This window comes from Coloeus monedula, assembly GCF_965178545.1.
Source record: "Coloeus monedula genome assembly, chromosome: 12".
Taxonomy (NCBI): Eukaryota; Metazoa; Chordata; class Aves; order Passeriformes; family Corvidae; genus Coloeus; species Coloeus monedula.
Genome location: NC_138792.1, coordinates 5,178,236 through 5,193,315, shown reverse-complemented (window position 1 = coordinate 5,193,315; position 15,080 = coordinate 5,178,236). Strand labels below are relative to the sequence as shown.

The 15,080-nt window shown below is 47.9% G+C and overlaps 1 protein-coding gene across 4 annotated transcripts; it reads right to left on the bottom strand.

Annotated features, from left to right (window-relative positions):
• Positions 1-371: 371 nt before the first annotated feature.
• LOC309577465 (UAP56-interacting factor-like) lies at positions 372-11,917 on the bottom strand. Of its 4 annotated transcripts, none has more exons than XM_082289516.1 (9): positions 11,774-11,917; positions 9,325-9,468; positions 5,444-5,586; positions 3,611-3,735; positions 2,702-2,786; positions 2,231-2,274; positions 2,075-2,149; positions 1,325-1,436; positions 372-568 (listed from the first exon to the last, which is right to left on the bottom strand). In XM_082289516.1, exons 1-9 carry the CDS (start codon positions 11,853-11,855, stop codon positions 473-475), a joined length of 906 nt encoding a protein of 301 aa, XP_082145642.1. In that variant the 5' UTR covers positions 11,856-11,917; the 3' UTR covers positions 372-472. The 4 variants fall into 4 exon arrangements, with proteins under 4 accessions (XP_082145642.1, XP_082145644.1, XP_082145643.1 ...); XM_082289518.1 differs by having other exon boundaries at positions 2,231-2,271; XM_082289517.1 differs by having other exon boundaries at positions 2,702-2,783.
• Positions 11,918-15,080: the final 3,163 nt, after the last annotated feature.

Genomic DNA, 15,080 nt, shown 5'->3' with positions numbered 1-15,080 from the left:
GCAAGCACAAGCTGGGCAATTAGGTGGATGCTGGGGATTGTGGACAGGTGGAGCATCCCTGCTTCCCTGTGTCTCTCATGTGGGCAGGCACAGCATCCTCAACCCTGTCCCACCCAACAGGACAATGTAGGGAAGGCTCCATGGTACACCCTCCCACTTGCAGGAGTCACCCTGGTCAGCACAGGGTGCCCTGGCCAGAGGACTGGGCTTGTGCCAGCCCTACAGTTTCCCAGCAAATTCATCTCCACTCATCCCTGTCCACCGCCCTGCCCATGTCCCACCTGCCCTGTGCTCTGGCCCAAACTCTCATCCTGCCTCATCCCTGCCCTCAATCACTCATTCACTCTGTGTATAAGGAAGGAGACAGCACATTGCCAAATCAGCTATCTCGAAGGGAATCTAGCGACTTTTATTGAGCCCTAGTGATGGAGCCTGGACTGTTCCAGGCAGTCCCTGTGACGAGCACGCGGTGCTAAGGCATGGTGACCGTCCGTCCGGCGCTCCTGGCCGCTGTAAAGCGCCTCTTATTCCTCAGACCAGAGAACCTCTCATCCAGCGTCAGGCTGGTCTGCAGGGGAAAGCGAGAGCGAGTCAGTCCCTTGTCTTGTGGCAAAGCACAGCCAAACCTGTAGCAGGGTATTGATTAGAGCCCATCAGTCAGGCTGGTGTTTCACAGCTGGTTAGTCAATTAAATCACTCAGCACACAGAGACAGGGAGCTCGACAGACTGTGTGCGGCTGGAAAACCTCCAAGCAGCTCCCAGCCCCAAGACACAGGGCATCCTCGGCAAGAACAGGAGCAAGCAGATGGCATTTGAGCACAAGGCATCAAGTAAAACCAAACTGTCCAGACAAGAAACGCCGGCAATGAAGAAGGTGGAGCAGGATTTCTCAGCTGCCCCAGGGCTCTTGGACCATACTTCAGTGTAAAATATGACACCAAGAAGGGCACCAAAGCAAAGAGCGAGCAAAGCCCAGAAGTGCCGTGTGTCTCTGAGGAATGGGAAGCACTGACAGTGAAACAGTCCCCTCTCGCCAAGACTACTCATCAGCAGGATCTCCCTGCTCCAAGCAAGCACATGGACAGGCCAAGACAGGCCATCAGAGTGGGGAAAACTGGGCTGAGTCTGTAGTTGCTGAACAGTCTTCTCAAGTGCCTTCAGCTTTGTGAGCAACCTGGCCAACACAGCTACGGGACTTTCCTCCCAGGTTCTGTTAGATAAACCCAGCTGGCAGCCCCAGAAACCTGAGTGTGACGTTAACAGCTCAGTGGCAGGGCTGCTGCAGGGAGCCAGGAGCCTCCTGTCTCGTCGACAATCCTCTACCTGGTTGCCCATCGCGCGGAAGTTGAATCTCAGCAGCACCCCTTTGGGCTGGGGCTTGGCCACCCGTGCCGGGGGTCTCTGGCTTCGCAGGAATGGGCGCTTGGATCCAGGCCTGGGAAAAGCACACAGCTGCAGTCACTCAGGATGCTAAGGCAGCTCACTCCCCACCCTCTGCAAACCAGTGCAGAGTCAAGAAGACACCCACACCATCCATCCTATGGCGTGTCTGACCCCTGGCAGAGTCAAAAGGCAGCCAGGAGAGCAGCCGTGCAGGCAGAGTTCCAGCACTGGGGACTGTCACATCCAGGCTATTGAGGGGTGCTCTTGGCACCCAGAACATGCACAGTGCCCTCAGCCATCCTTCTCTCTGCCCCTACGTGGGTGCCAGGTCCTGCAGCTGCCCCTTTCCAGCCTCTGAGCCCCTTTGCGGCACACTGTTTCTCCCAACACCCCACAACCAGCACAACCAGCCTGCCACCTCCTCCCACAATGGTGCTTCCATTTCTCCTCACTCTGCATAACAAACAAGGGCACGTTAATTACAGATTACCACGTAATTAGAGGTAAATACAGGAGATTTTTATCTCCTTCTGATATGCTGGGAAAGGAACCAGACATCATTTACTAACCATTTTGGATCTGAACCATTCATTGCACACTCATTATAGAAGTGAAGCTGCAATAATGCTAAAGGGATTTGCAATAGCTTTTGTAGGGCTCCCACCCTAACAAATCACCTCATTTACTTACGAGCTGGTCTGGCCTGCCTGGGGATTAACCACAGAAACTGTCAGAATTGCTCCCGGGCTGGGTTTCACTTGCCACCTGCCGAGACAGGGAGATTCATCCAGCTTCAAGCGTGAAAGAGCACGTCATATTTGCATTGTGCCTTTGTTCACCAATTACCTTCTCATCCTTGGCGGTTTCCCTTCTCCTTGAGAATCCATCTGCTGTAAAATATATTTAAAAACAATTACTTAAAAGAATTAGCTCTCAGAAGCAATGGTTTTTCCAGGATTTTGTTTGGTGTATCTGAAGAGCTCCTTCCTCACAAGTTGTTAAGAAATGTGCTAATTTGGGGTTTCCCACTGGCAGTGATGTGTATGGGATGGCTTTACCTTGCCCTGCTTGTGCTGCTCTATAAACTGCAAGGTTTATTTTTATCACCCTCCCAGGATTTACTTCCCAGCTGCCAGAATACCAAGCTGCATTAAAAGTTGCCTGCAAATGCTTTCCTTTCCTACCAACACATGCAGCGTTCAGGTCATCCACCTCTCTCCCCCAGCTACTTTTGGAAGCAAAGCTACAACAAAGGCTGGTAAAATTTAAAGGTTTGTCACTACCAGCAGACTGCAGAAGAAATGTCTCAATACTGACCCCTCTCTGGAAGCGGGCTTTGGAGAACCACGGCTGCACCCGCTTCTGCTGGAATGCTGGTCCCCTGTTCAGCAGGAAAGGCCTGCTGGTAAAGGAGAGAATGACAGAGGTGAAGATGATGCCAGGTCTCTCTAATGTTTAATGCCAAAATACCTAACCCGAGGTGGTCTTAAAAAGCAGAGTAAGAAGCAAATGAGGCGGTGTGTTACCGAGTTCAGCCCAACAGGTTTTTCTGCCAGCAAAGGGTTTCAGAGGAACTTGATTTTCTGCTCAAATGAGACAACAGCTTGTGTGTTCTGAACTTTGCTCATTAAAAGCAAAAAAACATGGGAGGAAAATCACAGAGAAAAAATCAGGTCAAGAAGGACCTCTCAATGTTATTCAGTCCCTGTTCTGCTCAGAGCAGAGACAGGATTGCAAGGAGCTTCCTTTCGAGCTCAGAGAACATAATGATCTTGATGAGACAGGCACCAAGACAGTGCCCAGCACCTGGCACACTGCCTTCCTCACAGCTCTTGGGGCACAGTCTGCTCCTGCAGCCCCTCATTAGGACAGACTCCCTGTCTCTGCCTATCCCTTATGGCTGGAATCTGTATTTCCTGCCTTTATGAAAATAAATGCTATTTTGCCCTTCAAAGTGTTTCCCAAAGCGACAAAGTTTAATAAAAATACAAAGGTCACATTTTCTGTGCTTCCTGAAATAAAACGACAGATTAGTATCAGCATTATTAACTACGAGCATGAGGTTGTTTTCTTTCCAGGTGCTTTCCTAACATACCGGGGGTATTTTTCTCATATTGCACAAGCACATGCCCAGCTGGCACATATGGAGAGCAGAACCCCATGAGCTGCACTCACTTCCGGGAATCACTGAAAACCAAAGTAACCCAGAGCTACCAAAGATTTTACCTTCTCCCTGGGGTGCGGATGCTGGAAGGATCTGCTCTGAATCTCTTGGGGCCTGGAGATGGCTGTGGCTGTTCTTCCTGTTGCCCACTGCCGCTTTTGGCAAAGGCATTGCTCTTCTTGTTGCCCTGAAAGAGCAGTGAGACCTCAGCAGTTGTCACCTGTGCCACAGTCTCGGTACAAGAACGGGGAGTGAGGACAAGGGACAGCACACAACATCCTGCTCTCCACTGACTGCTGCTGACACTGCTGTCAACAGTCAGGGTGTGGGCCTTGGTTCCTGGACGTGGAACTACAAGTGCCAGGAAGAATGTTTCATTCTAATGCTGCAGAAACCAAGGAAGAAAAAAAAACAATCAGCTCATGGAGAGCAAATCTAGCAGAAGCCATGCATTATAGCCCTGCTCAGGTGTGGCAACCTGTTTACCCATTGCTTTTCCTATCCCACATTGTTCCCCCCCTGTTCCTTGCCCTGGCCATTCCCTCGGGTCCTCCCTACTGGTTCCTGTACCCCAACTCTGCCCATGGACCGCCCCTGAGCCCCTGACAAAACCCCCTGCGCCCGGATCACGAGGTCTCTCTGCCTCTGTGGGTCACTGGGACAAGATGTAACCATTAAAAGATCCTCTTAAATCCTTTTGGAGAGACCCTTCTCTCCTCCTTCACCATCACTGGCTGTAACGCTGATGGCTGACCAGAGCAAAACCGCGGAGCCGTCCGGAATGGGCTACGGGATGGCGACACGGTCACACTGCCCTAAGCAGCCCTGCTGAGCTCTCAGGAGAGCTGCAGCCTGCTAAACCAAACCTAGCATTACAACACTCAGGTTTCCTTCTGGTCATCAGCTCTTTCTTGTCTGGACACCTACATTGCCTGGACCACACCCTGAAGCATGAAACACACCAGAAGACCCCTCAGCAGCGTCTCTCCTGCAGTTCCAACACAAACTGCCCCAGGCTTCAGCCTGTTTATTTCTGTGGGACAAGTACCATCACTGTTACTACCCTCTAACCGAGCTGTGTTTCCATATTCTTCCCCCTTGGTTTATTTCTGCCAAGTGGAAGCTACTGTAGAATTATGCCTCCTAGCAACTGCTTATTACTTTCTGTAAATACCAGCCACGCTCAATATTTGAGTCATCCTGGTCTTTATCTTCGGGAATAACCTCACTCCTTGCACATGCATGCTCAGTTTAGGGCGTTCTTATTTATACCCCTACAACACATCCACTAAATGCCACCCTGATCAGCACTTGCATTTTTTTAAAAAGCTTACTGAGCATCTGTGACCTCCTAACTGAGTGGATTTTCATCAGTGCAGGAAAACCCAGCTGACTCTCACACTATCTGTCAGTACTGGGAATCAGTGTCTCTGGTGGAAAGTATGTCTCTGAACCAGAGCCACCTGACAAGTCACCAAGTCTGTCCTCTGACTTCACAGGAACTTGGAAAATGCTCTGGGTGGACAACAAATAACAAAGAATCTTAACACACCTCCTCTAAATGATAATAATAAGATGAGATGCTGTGGAATTAATTTTTATGGAAGTATTTTTAAACCTTTTAAGACCAATTCTTAAAAAATCTTTTTTTGCAAAACCCATGGGAACTGATCAGTAAAATTATGCTAAGTCAGAAGCTTTATAAAACCAACTGGAAAATTGCTATTCCATATGCATGTATGTCTGTACTCACCTATGCATACAAATGCTGTGCACAGGCGTATAAAGGATGGTGTTTTTTATGTAGATTGTTCTTTGGGGTGATCCAGGATCATAAAATCGAGCAGATTTCTACATGACATTTGGGAGAAGCCATACCTTCCTTATTCCCCTACCTCCTGAGCCGATGTCTGGCGATTTAAAGGGCTCACTCCATCGAATGCAGCAGCTGCTCTTCTCTTGCGACCAGGCAAGGTATTCCTGAATTGTCTCCGATTGAACTGCTGCTGTCCAAACCCTCTTCTGAAACGGTTAGGTCCTACAAAAAAAGCCCTCTTATTTTAGCATCCTTCAAAATTCGATTTATGACTACAGCTTTGTAAATAGATTACAAGGTTAACTTGATGTGATACAGGAGTATCTACACAAATAGTGGTGCAAGAGTCATGCTCATTCATATTAAATAATCAATTTTTCCAATGTCTCTCTGGCATTCTTACTGTATGTAGGACTGACATACACATTATTTGATGTGAGAGAATACAGAACAGAAAAGCCTTTCACAATTCTGATTCCTTGTAAAGGCAGGAACACCCACATCAGGAGACCTGTCAATCTGTTGTCAGAGCTCACATTGCTATGAATTAACTATGACACAGAAAAAGCCTTTTGATACAGATACACAAGTGATTTGAGCATCCCAAAGCCAACCCCACAGTGCCCTGAAATAGCTCTGAGTGCCCACATTATAGCATAAATTTTATTTATATATATATACTTTCATTTTCTTTGAGCTTGACATACCATTACTTCCCATATTGGAGGGGACACCTCCTGCTGGCTTTTTATGATACACGCACACCCGCAGTCCCTCTTGCATTTAACCTTTTCCCCTAAGCCTGCTGATGATTTTGAAGAGTGCTGAAGTGTTGAGCAAGAGGAAAGCCCTGTCAGACTGAGGCACAGTGCTTCCAAACCTAATTACTCCACATAATAAAATTCTGTAGCTGTAATGAGACAGAAAGTATCTGAGTCACTGTATGAGCTGATACAGACACAACAACAACCACAAACTCACAGCTGGAATGCCAGGAGGGAATTTATTTTTTACTTCACAAACCAGCAGATCCCTGAAGCAACACCTAAGCAGAGCCACTTGGGCACCACTAAGCTTGGCTCAGTGCTGGACAATCCCCAAGCTGCCATTCACACCAGTTTATCAAGGGTTTGGAGCCTGCACAGAGTTACAACCACGCTGTGTTCTGATCTCTGTACCAAGGCAGGGAGCTCAAGCATGTCCAGTAGGATGCCCCCAAGTCTACCAAACACCTCCACCATCTATAAGCAGATGTTCTACTTCTCAATGCACACAGAGGGTAAACAGCAGTAGATGTGTATTTTTCTTCACTGCTACTTCAGACTTTGCTATCCCCAGCTGCGAGGTCACTTGAGCATACAGCACCTCTGTTTTCAGCCCACTCCCCCCAACAGCTGCTACACCAGTGAGATGTGCACACATCTTGGGGTTGTATAAGTCAGGCCCAAAGCTGTGCATGGCAGAGGACAGAGAGTGCACCCAAACCCTGGATCTCACAGCAGAACCTCATTGACACAAACCACAGAGCAGTGAGCTGCGTGTATTGATCTTGTACCATCGACTGTGATGTGACAGCAATTTATACTGACTCGCAGCAGTTGGAAAGGAAGTGTTCTGAGGCAGCAGTGACATCACAGTGAGGGGCCAGCACTGCCATAATGAATGAAGGCTCCAGCCTCAGGGTGTAACACCAGCCAGCACCAGCCTGAGCTGCTTACACTGGAACGTGTGTGAAGATGATTTGAGCTGCTCTGGCTCTAAAACAAAAGGGCACCAGGGCAGGGCCGTGGGAAGTAGATCCCAAACACCATGCTTCGTGCCCTATGGCCAGAGGTGCTGGTTGGGAACACACACAAAAATGCAATGCAGTTCACAAGCTCAGGGGCCAGTTGTTATTTCCTTTGCAAACAATGCCCTCTCACTGCAGAAGTGCAGATGTGTAAACGTTCCTCTCTTGGCAAACATTCCATTTTGGCAAACTGTTTCTTTTTGACCAGGTGTGGACTTGCTTTATTTAATGGCCCTTTGATTTTTTTCTCCTGCTTCTATTCCCCCAGTTTGTTTTTGCCCAGCCTTGTTTCTCTTCAACCCCCACCCTGCACCCATCCCTATCTCTTGCCTATTTGCTGGGCTGCTCTCCTGCTGGCCACCAAGCCTTGCTGCACAGCTCTCCTACACCCTGGAGAGGACAAGAGACTGAGCTCAGCTGCCTTTCCTGAATATTCCATCAGGGCAATGGGAGGGAGCGCTGCGGAAGGCAGCCCTGACTAGAAAATCGTACCCCTGTCAGTCTGTTCCTATTAGGGAGCCTGTGCTCAGCAGCGCACTCAGGCACGGCCCACCCAACACAAATAACACATGACAGAGCCATCAGCTTCCAAGGGGGACCCCATTACACCAGCTGGGGACCAAGGCCTCGCTCTGTCATGTGTGTCCTGAAGTGTGACACATGGGAGGCTTCATCTCTGCAAAAGGCCTGGCAGATATTTAATAATGTAAGAACATTTCAGTAAAACCCCACAGCATCAGCAGCTGGGGAAGAAACCTCCCCCCACACACATCCCATGTTTGGGTGCATGCTCAGAGCCTGGTGCTGAGCACAGCTGGGATGGCCAAAAGGCATCTCTGCTCAGCCAGTCCACTCTGGGCACAAGCTCCCATGTCTGACAAGACTCTTTTTTCCAAGGAGATTTGAAATTCAAATTTCTAGTCATTAAAAATCATCTTTCCCCCACTAGGGAGATGGTTTAAGCCATATTCCAAGAGGGATTAACAGCACTTTGCTTGCTGGTTTAATCAGTGTAATACCCTTCCCCCTCCTATGTCATTACAGTGCTGGGCTTCTCAGATCATCATTTTGATAATGGTTATCACATCTCAGCCCAGAAGGGACTGCATTTCAGCAGGGACTGGAGTGAATTGAGCCCCTGATGAATTATGGGCTAAATTCCCAGTCATGCTGAGCTTCCCCAAATTGCTACCGACAATCAGCACCACACAGCATGGTGGGTCTCTGCACTTGGCATGGCTGAATTCAGACTCACTGAAAACCTATTAAATACTAAAACCAGCAGAAATAATTCTATAAATTAACAGAAAAGTTTTCCCATCTAAGGAATAGGGTAAAAAATATTTTATTGGATTTGCCTCTGGATGCAGTGCATGAGTGTGGGAGAATATCAAAGCCTGTGAATTTTGATAAAAAAATCAATTTACTAAGGGCATTTTTCATCATTCTGTTTCGAATTGGAACAATCCTCAGAAAGGCACTGTGTGGTGGACACCAAGAACACAAGGATGGGAGGCAGAGCAGAGGCAAGCAGGATTGCTCCCAGTGATCCCACTGTCCTGATGTGTGATTGGCACTCCAAAATAAGACTGCAAAGATATTTCTGCAAAATATCCCTAAAATCTTCAGGGAGTGACTTAGCAGTAATTAAAAAAAAAATAAAGTTCACAGAGATGGCATTTCATGCAGCAGATAACTTTGGTTTGTAGGTAAAAACCAGTGGAACAAAACAAAGGTGTGATCACTCGGTATTATAAAAAAAAATCACCATAAAAATAGCATGCTTGGCAAAAGTGACAATTTAGCTTCAATAACTGAGCTATCAAATACAGTTACTGAGGGGGTAATTGGGATAATTTAAGTCTGCTCTGGGAAAATGAGGATTAGGAAGAGGCATAATTAAAATATGCAAAGCCAAGGGGAATAGAGAATAGATATTAAGTCACTTTAAATTAGTAATTCATGAGAGAGTGGAAGGGAGAGAAATGGATGAATTATGCTCTGAAAGGGCCCTGATATTCCATTGTTACGGGGAGAAAAGCTAATCAGAGCCCGAGCACATCTTATACACACAGAGAAATGAGATAGGAGAAGGATTTAAGAGCCGGATTTTGCTACAAAAATGCATTTTCCAGCCTGGCAGGCCTCTGCTGTCTCAAGTGCCCATCTACCTTGCAAATTCCTCTGCTTCCAGGCGCGATATCGGGGCCGCCCATAGCCCGAGGCTGAACTCCTGTTCTTGACCGGCTGCCTTCTGCTGTCGCCCGCGGCACTGGCATCTGTCTGCTCTTTCCTGTGGAGCTTTATGATGTCATCTAGAATGAAAGGAGAAGAGCAGAAACGCATAGCACCTGCACTTTCCACCCACAGTGATTCCCTCTTTGGGTGCTTGCAATTGTCCGCAGTAAACACGGAGCTTGCTGTTCTGTGAGCTACGCTGGACAGACAATGGAAGATTAAGCTTAGCTTAGAAAGTATAGGATCAATTTACCGGGCTCCTGCGAGCTGGAGATTAGAGTGCAGCAAATGATTTAAAAATGTGCTACCATCCAGCACGTCCCCACCGTGGGCAGGACAAAGATTTCAGACCCACATCCACCAAGGGATCTGATCCTGCAGGCTTCCCACAAGCCTAAGGGAAGATGTTTTTGCAGAGGCACCAGGAGCTCAGTGCTGGGCAGAGAACTTTTTTGAGAAGGTCTGACTCGAGTGGCTCTAGGAAAGGTGGTCAAAGGGAGGAGGATGTCACAGGTGTTGAGCTACTTGGATCACACACAAAGTACTTTCAGATGCAGAGCTGTATCAAGAAACAGCTCAGGTGCCTCTGTTCTCAATCAGCTGGTCTGCAATCAACGGGATCTTCTTAATTCAAGCTGTTCAGATGAAGAGGAATGGAAAAGGCAAAGGGACATATCTTCATTAATTCATATTTTCCAACCTCAAATCTTCCAGAAAATACTTCGCAAATAATAAAAGCCACATCTGTGAAGCTCCACGCAGAATGTTTTTAACTTGAATAAATTAGCAAGAAATGAAGTGTCCAAACAAGGCCCTTTCCCAGGCAGTGGCTACTCCAGCTCCTTAATGTATCACTGGAGTCAAAGGACAGAAGTACCATTTGCTTTCAGGGGGTGCTTACCATGAGTTATCATAGCCCCAGCACTGGTCCCTTGTAATTTTCCATCAAGAACTCCTGTGTCCAAATTAATACAAAGCCCAAGGAAAAGAAACGAGAGCAGATGTAAGAATAGGCTGCTTTTATGATTTCTCTTTCAAGTCTGCCAGGAAAAGAATAGGCTGGGAGATGCTGGGCCATGTTCTTGGGATGAATTTGCTAATGGTATCAGCTAAGTGTGCCTTTGGGACATGTGTGATTTGGAGCACAGGATGCTGTGAAGCATTTTGAAAGCATCCCTGCACACTCTGCAGGGAAGAGACCGCACGCATCCAAGGGTGGGCTGTCTACAGCGTGAGGAAATGAGAGGAGCTGAATGCTCAGGTGCCTGATCTGCCACCTTTCAATGTCTTTTTTGTTTGGGTATGAGTTGTTACCCTTCTTTTCTGCCCATAAACATGATGGGATTAACAGAGCGTTGTAATGGACTTCTACACAAGGCTGCAAGGGGATTCTGAGAGGTCACTTATGGTACATCTATGCCCTCAAGGCAGAATTAAATCTATCAGGGCAGCTTTAGAGCAACTCCTGCAGTTTTTTTGTGACTGCTAACTCGTGTAAGGCACAAATATATCTGAAAGCATAGAAAAACCACCTGATGGAAAAAGTTCTTCACCAACGGGCTCTTGTTTTTCAATTCTCTCTTCTACCCTGAGTAAGGTGTATTCTGGATAGAATATGGAGTGGGACCACAGGAGGTGATCGAGAGAAGCTCTAAGGGAGAGCAAAAGCAAAGGGAGCATCCCACATCAGCAAAGAGAAAAAGGGTGTGCAATACTATGGGAGAAAAATAAATAAAAAATGAGGGATCTGCTGTTGCGGATATAGCTCCTCATAGAGATATTAAAATAAAGGTGCATCAGCCAAGGGATCAATTTGAGTTTGCAGCGGAAAATGTCCTGCTGTTCCTGACAGATGGCTCTTTGCTGGAAATAAATGACACAAGGTTTCAGTTAGGAAGCTGACCCAATAATAAAAGGTGCTGGTGGACTTTCCTTTCACAGCAGAGACGCCAACACGATAATCCACCAAGATCTCTCGTCCATGCGTCAGAATCCAGGCCTCGGGAGCTCATGACAGGGCGGTTGCTGGTTGTTTATGCACACTCCACATTCCCAGTGCCAAAGGAATGGCGAACATCGGAGCAAGCTGCTATAAATAGCAGCACGGCGAGGCCGTGGCTCCCCTTCCCATGTCCAGGGGGCTGGTTTGCGTGAGCCCCCCCGGGCCGCTCTCCCTGAGCTCCGGGCTGCTGCCAGCCCAGCGCCGAGGCCGGGGCCCCGCACACACCTTCTCCTCCTCCGCCGCTGCCACCCGGACAGGGCCACCCGCACGGCGGGGCCACCGCACGGCCTCTGCCCGGCCCGGCCCATCCCGCGCACACCCACCCCGGCTCCCTTCGCCGCACGGAGCCCCCGCGGGGCCCGGCAGCGCCCCGCACCTACCGAGGGACATGTCGATCTCCTCGGCCGCCGGCTGCGGCCCCGCCGCGGGGCCCGGCACGGGCTGCGGCCCCGCCGCCTCCATGGGCCCGCAGCGCTGTGCGCTCACTGCGCCTGCCCGGAATGTGCCGGCCCCGCACCGGCCCCCGCCCGCCCCGGCTGCCCCGGCCCTCGCCCCGGCTGTCCCGGCCCCCTGTGCCCGGCTCCCTGTGCCCGGCTCCCTTCTCCCCGCACTCAGCGGCCCCTGCGTCGCCCACAGCCAGCGCTGCTCCCCCGCCTGCGCTCAGCCCTGCCCTGGCTCCCTGCCCTCCGCACCCTCCCCGGCGGTCCTTTCCATCAGCACCTCCCCTCTATCCTTCTCTGCCTTAAGCAGCGTTCTCCAGGCTCTGGGCTGACACTCTTCCTCTTCTCCCCCTGCATCCTCTTCCTCTGGAGTTTATGCCAGCAGCAGATGTATCTTAACAACCCAGCAGTCATTTCTGAACCAGAAAAACAAGGCAACTCTGCAGAGATACTCTTGGCTCATATTCGTGCGTGAAGTCTGTTCTCGTATTTGTGAGCGCCTTGCAGAGGAAGCACCCATTTGGGATTAGTGTTAGGGCAGCATCCCGAACTCACAGAACTCAGGTTCGTCAGATCTTTCAGTCTCTGTGTCACATTGGTTATGGCACCGAAACTATTCTACAGTTTGAATACAAAATGTGAGCTAAACCATCTTCCTCTACTTCTAAAGACGAGTGAAGACAATAAAAAAGAGATGGGAGAACAATATCTTCCAAAGGGCTGCCATGCATCAAGTGAGGAGCATGCTTTTCTCTGAAGTTTCCGTATGATAATACCCTGAAATAAACCTTCTCATCACGTACATAATAGGGGCCACATAAACAGTGAACAATGTCGGCATGTTTTGTGTTTTCAAGTCAGGTTTTTTTTCCCCACCTTGCACTTCAAATGGGAGAAAAATCTCTACACGCAGATCAATCAGGGCAAGGATTGCCTCCTGGTATGTGTACAGCTCTTAGAAAGATCAAGTGCTTCTGAAAGTGTTGGTTTAGGGAGGTGTTCTTTCACGAAAGAAAATAATAGAACAGTGTTGAGAGAGCAACAAATAACCTTTGCTATCTTTTGCAGTGACACTGCGGAATGACCATGAAAGCAGATTAAGGTGAGATGTGAGGAACTGGGGTCATGACACCCTGTTTGCAACATTCTGTGGTACACAACGTGTGCTGGGGGCTCTGCTGCTTTCTGGGGAACCCTGGCACTAATGCTGCCCGAGTCCAACAGCTTTCCTCCAAAGAGAATCCTTGAAATTTCCCAGCAATTTGGCCAGAGCAGCCAGGGAATCTGTGGCTGCTGGGAAAGGACTGGAAGTATCCATATAAGCCCAGTTTTTAGCAATAGACTGGAAGAGGAGGTTTACAGCAGTATCATTTTCTGCCACCTAAGGAGGGTGTTGGAGCAGGGCTCTGGGCAGTGTCCTGCAAAGCAGCAGCTGTCTAGAGACACGAGGGAAGGACTGCAGGAGGGATCTGGAGTCTCCTTGGGTACAGGCCAGCCGTGAGCTGAATGACCCAGGTTTCCACATGGGGCAGCAGCTGGAGTTGGTCCCTTTGTGAGAACAGTGTCATGAAAGCTTTCGTGGCTTTCTGTAAAATCTTGCACATTTGTATCTTCAGAAAATCTGAAAGCAACAGTTGAGAGATTTCCAGCAGTGTTTCTATTTGATCATTTTTAGTGAAACAAACATTTGAGACCAAAGAAGACAAAGGCAGAGTTTAGAAAGGGCAACTTATAAAATATTCAAAGAACATTTTTTTCATGGAACTACACCACAGCTTTTTCAGCAAATTCCACTTCACCAGCCGAGAGCTTTAATTAGCTGCTTTCCTTCAAGTGCATTAAAGGCAGTGATAAAACCTCTCCAAGCCATATTTCTTCATCTGGGAAGTATGAGCTGATATGTGCTCTTATCTCTCAACTGCCAGTCTGTGACCTCTTAACATTTTGGCAAGTGTCCCATTTCCTTAGTATGTCTAAGCACTGCCGTCATCTCAGTTCTGAGTAATTTCTCACATCAACAGTGTAAGTGACACATACTGGAGGTGGTGAAAAGGCCTGAAGAGCCAGAACCTCCTCTAAAGCACAATCCCCCTGCACTGGAGAGGACTGCAGGTGTCTGGCAGACAGACTTGACTCTACATCCTAAAAAAAGGATGTCAGGAATGTGACTTTCACAACGAAAAAGCAGGATTAATAAAAGAACAATGAGAAAAGAAAGGAAGAAGGGGGGGGAAGTATTTATGTTATGCTTTCTTCTAGAAGTGTTTTGTGTTGGCTCACTGATACTGTGGCAGCAAGGCATCAAGTTGAGCCCTCAAAGAGCACTGTGGCACCTCTGCCACAGGCACCAGGTATTCCTTCCCCTTGTTTGGCACAGGCAGGACCAACTTGTTCCAAAAGACCAAGTGTTACTTTGGGACACTGGGCCTTTCCATTTATCAGACGCTCTTCTTGCCATATAATGAAACCCCAAGGAACCCTAGAAGGCTTTTAGTTAAAACTAAACAAAAATAAACTCAGTGGGAGAAAGGAACATATGCCAGCAGTCATACACTTGTATTATCTGAAATGTTTTCTTGGTCTCTCAGTAGATTTAGTGAATCTTTTACATGTTAAATTACTTGTCATGATTTATTGTTGCAACAAATCTTACGCCGTGATCTCAGAATTAACACTGGTCACTTTGTCTGTTATTCCCAGGGGTACCTCATATCACAGTTATTTAATACAAAATTGCAAAATATATGACTGTTCACTTTAAGTGAAGTGGACTCAAAACTACATTACTCAATTGCTAATAAATAGTTATTGGGGTTTTTTTCTTGGGAACTAAGCCTGGATGGCTGTAGGAATGTGTGTTAAGGAAAGGCTTGGAATCTGCATGCACACACTTTTTTTCTGAGGATATGGAAGCTTTCCAGCCTCTCCAGAATTGCTCAAAGCATAAACAATCACTTAATTCAATGGGCCAGAACTCTGATCACTTTTGTGACACTGTGTTTTGCCCACAAGGGGGATGCTTAGGCCTTTTAATTTATGGGAACCCCACAACCATCAGCTCTTCATGAGGAACGGCTGCAAAGCTGTTCCAAAATTGGTGAACCACCACTAGAAAGAGCTTATGTTTTATTGTTAGATGCTGGACATGGCCTTTCAACCATGTGTTACCACTTGAAAATCATCTTCTTGCGAAGATAGAAGAAAACAAAACCCTTCTTCAGGCTTTTTGAAGAAAATTCTAGTTACA

Coding starts and splice junctions, on each gene's coding strand:
- LOC309577465 (XM_082289516.1), bottom strand. CDS start 11,855: ATGGAGGCGGCGGGGCCGCAGCCCGTGCCGGGCCCCGCGGCGGGGCCG. Junction 9,469..11,773: donor GGAGATCGACATGTCCCTCG/GTAGGTGCGGGG, acceptor CTTTCATTCTAG/ATGACATCATAAAGCTCCAC. Junction 2,787..3,610: donor ATCCGCACCCCAGGGAGAAG/GTAAAATCTTTG, acceptor CTCCTTTACCAG/CAGGCCTTTCCTGCTGAACA.